At 37.0% G+C, this 6000-nt stretch overlaps 1 protein-coding gene across 1 annotated transcript in view; it reads left to right on the forward strand.

Annotated features, from left to right (window-relative positions):
- KCTD19 (potassium channel tetramerization domain containing 19) overlaps positions 1-6000 on the forward strand; it is a 955229-nt gene that overhangs the window by 287916 nt on the left and 661313 nt on the right. The window contains 1 exon segment of the mRNA XM_044079536.1: positions 3813-3944. Within this exon segment, the coding sequence (XP_043935471.1) occupies positions 3813-3944 (132 nt within the window).

The following is a 6000-nucleotide window of genomic DNA, read 5'->3' on the forward strand; positions in this document are numbered from 1 at the left end:
TCACCTACTAGATCGACCATGGATTCTCCATCCAACCGCAGAGTTGATCTCACATCCGCAGAACCTGATTCATCCCAACTTGGACAGCCTGAAGCTCACAGCTTGGCTTCTCCAATTCCCTTGATTGCCAAGCAGAATGATCTTTCTTTACCAGTATGTGACATTCTCGTTGCATCTCATAAGTCTGCCACTAGAATTACTTATCTAAGCAAGTGGAAAAGAGTTACCTGTTGGCTGAAAGAAAAACAAGTAGATCTCTTCTTAGCACCAGTGTCGATAATACTACAGTATCTGGCCGACCTTTTTCAATCGGGTCTTTCGGCCTCTACCATTAGAGTTCATTTAGCTGCAATATCTAATTTCCATGAGGGTGTCCAAGACTCCTCCCTTATGTCACACAAATTGTGCAAGACCTTCATAAAAGGTGTGAATCATCTGAAGCCACCGTTTAGAGAACCTATTCAACCATGGGATCTGTCATTAGTTCTACAAGCTCTGACAATGCCACCCTTCGAACCAGCTTCTTCTTCAAATATTTGTCATGGAAAACCTTGTTTTTGGTCGCCATTACTTCTGCCAGACGTATCTCTGAGCTTCAAGCTTTATGCATCAAGAGTCCACACTTGATTTTTCATAGAGGTAGAGTGTCTTTGAGAACTAATCCTTCATTTCTGCCAAAAGTGATTTCTGAAATGTCCATTAATCAAACCATTGAATTGCCAGTTTTCTTTCCCAATCATTCAAACAGAGGAGAGTATTGCCTACATACCCTAGATATTCACAGGCAAATCCATTTTTACTTAAACTGGACTAGGTCCTCTCATAAATCTGACCAGTTATTTTTGGCCTATTCTGGACCTAGATTAGGATCTGCTGTTGCTAAGGTCACATTAGCTAGATGGTTGAAAGACTGTGTGACCTTCATTTATACACAACGTAATATTCCATTGCCTACTACCATGAAGGCTCATTCGAAAAGGTCGGTGGCAACTTCTGTTGCCTTCCATGCCAGAGCTTCTTTACATGACATCTGTGCAGCTGCAACTTGGGCTACGCCTCATACCTTCATCAATCATTACAAATTGGATTTGGCCTCCAGAGAAAGAGCATCTTTTGGTTCTATGGTGCTCAGGAATGTCCTTCCATGAGAGCCTCTCAGGAATAGAGGTAGCTGGGGACTCTGTCCCATACGTAAATAATGAACAAGGATTAACAATATCAGATAAAGAAGTTATGTCTCACCATAACATTCTATCTGTATTGTTGATCCTCGTTCAGTTATTATGACCCTCCCTCCTTCCCCCTCCTGTGGCTTCTAGTGGATCTCACCATCTGGTTCTCTTAGGTCATTTGACCAGTGGTAGCCTCTACCTTCTTTTGACTTGCAAACTCAATCTGAGGTAATAGGGAGAGGGGGATTATGGGTAAGAGTTTAGCTCGAGAGTTTGTAGCTGACGCGAGCTTGGAAAATGGCCGGCTCGGTTCCGAGGTCGGAACCGATACCCATACATAATGACTGAATGAGGATCAACAATACAGATGGAACGTTATGGTAAGACATAACTTCTTTTTTTGTACCAGTGATGAATAAATACTTCTTCATACTGGTGGCAACTGCTTTTTATGGACTTGTGTTGCTGTTTGCTGTGAGTGGTTGCCTTTGGTGAGGTTTTCCTGTTTGGACTTTATCTCTGTATATAAAACTTAATGGACTAAAAACATTTTCACTGCTTGTATCTTGCTAACCATATCTATAAATAAGAGCTTCCGGTTTCTTAATTTTTCTATTTTGTTTTGTTTAGTCTCTTCCCACATATCCTTAGTTGTCATAACAGAAGGCCTTTTTAATCTATACTCCTAAAGGGTCTATATTAAATAAACGAATGCTTAAAATGTCGAGTACAACATACTCGAACACTTTTAAGCGAACGTTTACATAATCGACAGCTGTAAATATCGTAAATAGGAGTTTCGAAATGTTTTGTTTGGCCAGCACTAAAATACGTCACGTATCACGTCATGTAAACTACTTCAACCAAGAATTCCGTAAATCAAACTAAACACCAAAGTCTAACCATGAAACTATCGCAATACACTAACTTACATACTAACTGCAAAACGAAACACAAGTAAACATAACACAACGATCACTACAACACAGATATACATAACTAGCACTGCTGCTTCCGAAGGACGTGCAGTAACACAAAAGGAATTAAACACTGAACTACGTATTAAACGAACAGGTTATTACCATGGTTCAAAAGAGGTACAAAAGTACATTGCTTGTTGTAAATTGAAGGAAAGTGCCTGAATATGTTGAGTGCATCACGTACATATTCATATTTGTATTGCTTTCAGTTAGTGTAGCGTCCGACAGCACATGGGAGGAGGAGTTGGCCAAACAAAACTTTTCTACATTCTGAATTACGACATTTCAAGCTATCGATTAAATGAACATTCGCTTAAAAGTGTTTGAGTATGTCGTACTCGACATTTTAAGCGTTCGTTTATTTAATATAGACCCACTCCTAAATACTTAATTTTATCATTTCCCCATAAGTATGGGTATTGCTGAATCAGTTAATGTGTGGGTACATAATTTACAGCTATAGGCTTTGTTTTATCTTCATTAATTTTATATCCTGAAAAGACTTAAAACCATCTCAAAATGTTCCACAACACTGAGATACCCTTTTCTGGTTTTATCAGGAACAAAATAATATCATCTTCAAATAAAACCATCTTTTCTTGATTACCGTATCAATTGTATCCTTGAATTTCTGAGTCCCTTATTTTCTTTGTCAATGCCTCTAAATATAAAACAAATACACTGCAACAAATGTTAGTAATCTTTCTACTTCATAAATATTAGAAACAGTAACCTGAAATACTGAGTATACTTTCATTAAACACTACATAAGTTATACACCATCCTAAGGTATGACAGATTTTGACACAGGGGTGCTGCAAGGGATTGTGTAACTCTCTACAACCCAGGTGTTAAGTATTTAGTGCTTGGGATTGTACCCACTGATGATTTACTTAGTGACATCCTGCAAAGTAAGATTGTACAGTTAGGTGAGGTAGCTTCTAGGGTAGTACTTCATGAGGAGATCAGTGTAGCAGTAGAGGTGTTCCTTGTTGTTTTTCAGTTTATTGTTTTTTAAATACTCATATGTAGTTAGAATATGGTTCTCATATTAAACTGGCACTACATGTGCCATTATATTTTGACATATATAATTTTCCTGCCACATGCCCACAAACCGTGCAGTGGCTTCTTTCCTCAAACTGGAGCGGGTGCATATTGGTATTACTTACATGTGGAAGCCCCTTACCTTCACACATCAGTTCCTACACTGGCACTGGACTAACAGTGGCTATCCTAAGTGAATAAGAAGAGCTGTGAGAAATGTCTGAACCAATGCAAATCTAATGGTGATGATTACCACAATTTTACAACTACAGTGGCCTTAACTTGAAGATATTTTGTTATGGTGAGTACCTCACACAGATGTACTTTCTGATGTGATTCTGAAATGCACACAAATAGACCGACTTTGTACTTTTAATGAAAAAAATCAGTGTAACTAAACATCAAAGGCTGATGTTATATATTACCATTTCAGGAACTTTAACTGTGGAACAGTTTTATCAGAAATATAAACATTTTAGTAGTTTGTTTTCTTTTTATTCTTGTGGCTTTGGATCTGTTTTAGTTAGAAAAAACATGGTTACTGTTAATTTTTTTTTTTCATCTTGCTGTCTGCAAGGCTAAATTCTATTGCTACTTTTTCTTTCTTTTATAGCTAATTTTCTACATTCTGGGAAAGTTTTACTACCAGATGACTTTTCAGAATTTGACTCACTAGAAGCTGAAGCTGAAAACTTAGACATTTTAAACTTGATAGATGCCGTGAAATTGTATAAGATGACCACAGGTTAGTTCCTACATAACTTTATGTTACAGTTTCAATAATAGTGTCACTAAAATGAAAATGTTTTGATTACTTTTTTTGAAGTTACATTTATGTTAATGTAAGTGGAAGTGCAAAACGCAAGAAGTATTATAGATGTCAAAATTGCTTTCACTCTACCTGGCTCTGTAGGCATAGCAGTTGTATCCCTTGATACAGAGCAGGGAATGGAAGAGCCAGAATCTCCGAGACTGCACTGGAGAGGCAAGATTAAGTGTAAATTGTTCATCTTTCCCTTTTTTTGACAGGAGGAAAGTTTTGTATCACAACAATGTTGTCTGATGGATATCAGTAAGGTTGAAAGGCTGGTGCATTACGGTGCTCTGTACTTGAGTGAAGAGTATGCTTTGTAAGAGAACACTGAGGGCTTTTAAGTATCGATGAAGATGTATTTTTTTGTGTTAAGCAGACACAGAAAAGGCATGGAAAGTCAGAGCATAAATGAGAAATTTCTCACTAATTACATTTGATGACCATGACATTTATTTTGTATTTCTCTGTTGTCAAGTACAGTTGCCAAAAAGGCTAATTCCCCATGTAAAGCAGGGATGCTACCAATGTGGCTGATGGGGAGCTATTGGTTATATGTGCATTAGCAAGGCACCACGGGGCTAAGTGACCAAGCAACTGAGAGTGATGTTAAAAAGACTACTTTTGCTTTTATAAGCAAAACAGAAAAATGTGAAAGGCTGGAAGATGGGCTTTGCATAACTGTGTAGGTCTTTGCTTCACAGATATCAGGTACAGGGTTTGATTCTGAACTATGGTTATTAGCTAGGCTTGTAATAGTCTACAGACTGATAGCCTAGTATTTACCTATGTTCTTATGATAAGTGTAGGAGAAAGAAGAGTAGTGGGGTAGGAAAATGAATAGTTAGGAGGATGCCTCTGAATAGTCATAACATACGGTATGGAAATGGTCTGCATAGCACTGTATGAGCCCACTACCCTAGTATAGATAGAATCCCAGTAGCAGAGGAAGAACCCAGTCCTATGAAATCAAAAGTAGAAAACAAACCCAACGGTAAAAGAAAGCTAAATCCACGGACTCTGAGAGACACCGAAAATTTCACCAATGCTGAATAAATATCTAGTAGTTGGGCTATACTGTGATTGTATAAGTATACACCAACCACTCAGTTAACATAAAACCTCGATGTAATGACAGAAAATTAGTTAAGTGCTCTCACCATATTTAAGTGTGGGGGGGCAATACCAAGGCTATATTGTCCTATAAAGAATTATGGTGGCAATTATTAACTGATGCCTCCACACCACCAGGGATTAATGATTATGTAACTATCAAACCACTTTTAGCTATTTTACAGGTGTATACCTTGTGTCATAGTCTCATCAACTGTAGTTGTGTGAGCCTTATGGACAGATCCCATATATAACTGTATAGTTACAAGATGATTGTTTTAGTTCACAGATGTTGCTAAGCAATAATAATAGATAGTTATTTTTAAGTAGTTAAAATGTTTATGTATATATACTTAAATATAGTTAAAAATGTTTTATATATTAGTATTTTACATATGTTTATATATTATTTGATGAACAATATGGAAGTTAGAAAATAATGTGTATAGGATGTATGAATGTACGCTTGGAATTGATGGGGGTACATGGTCACTTTAAAATTTATTTAGTATTGGTGCCAAATCCTGTATTTAAACTGTAACAGTTTTATTTTAAAGATGTTCTGATGAAGCCCGTATTTTAGCGGGTGAAAGCACTTAACTAATTTTCTGTCATTAAATCGAGTTTTTATGTTAACTGAGTGGTTGGTGTATACTTATACAATCACAGTATAGCCCAGCTACTAGATATTTATTCAGCATTGGTGAAATTTTTGGTGTCTCTCAGAGTCCGTGGATTTAGAGTTCTTTTGCCATTGGGTTTGTCTTCTGCATTTACATTGAACGCCTTTTTTGTTTGGTTATGAAATCAAAAGTAGTAAAAGCTAATGGTGATGAAAGACTGCTACATCCAGAAGTATTGAAGAGCTTATAGAGGC

This window comes from Protopterus annectens, chromosome 8.part0, assembly GCF_019279795.1.
Source record: "Protopterus annectens isolate FY-2018-M chromosome 8.part0, PAN1.0, whole genome shotgun sequence".
NCBI classification, from domain to species: Eukaryota; Metazoa; Chordata; order Ceratodontiformes; family Protopteridae; genus Protopterus; species Protopterus annectens.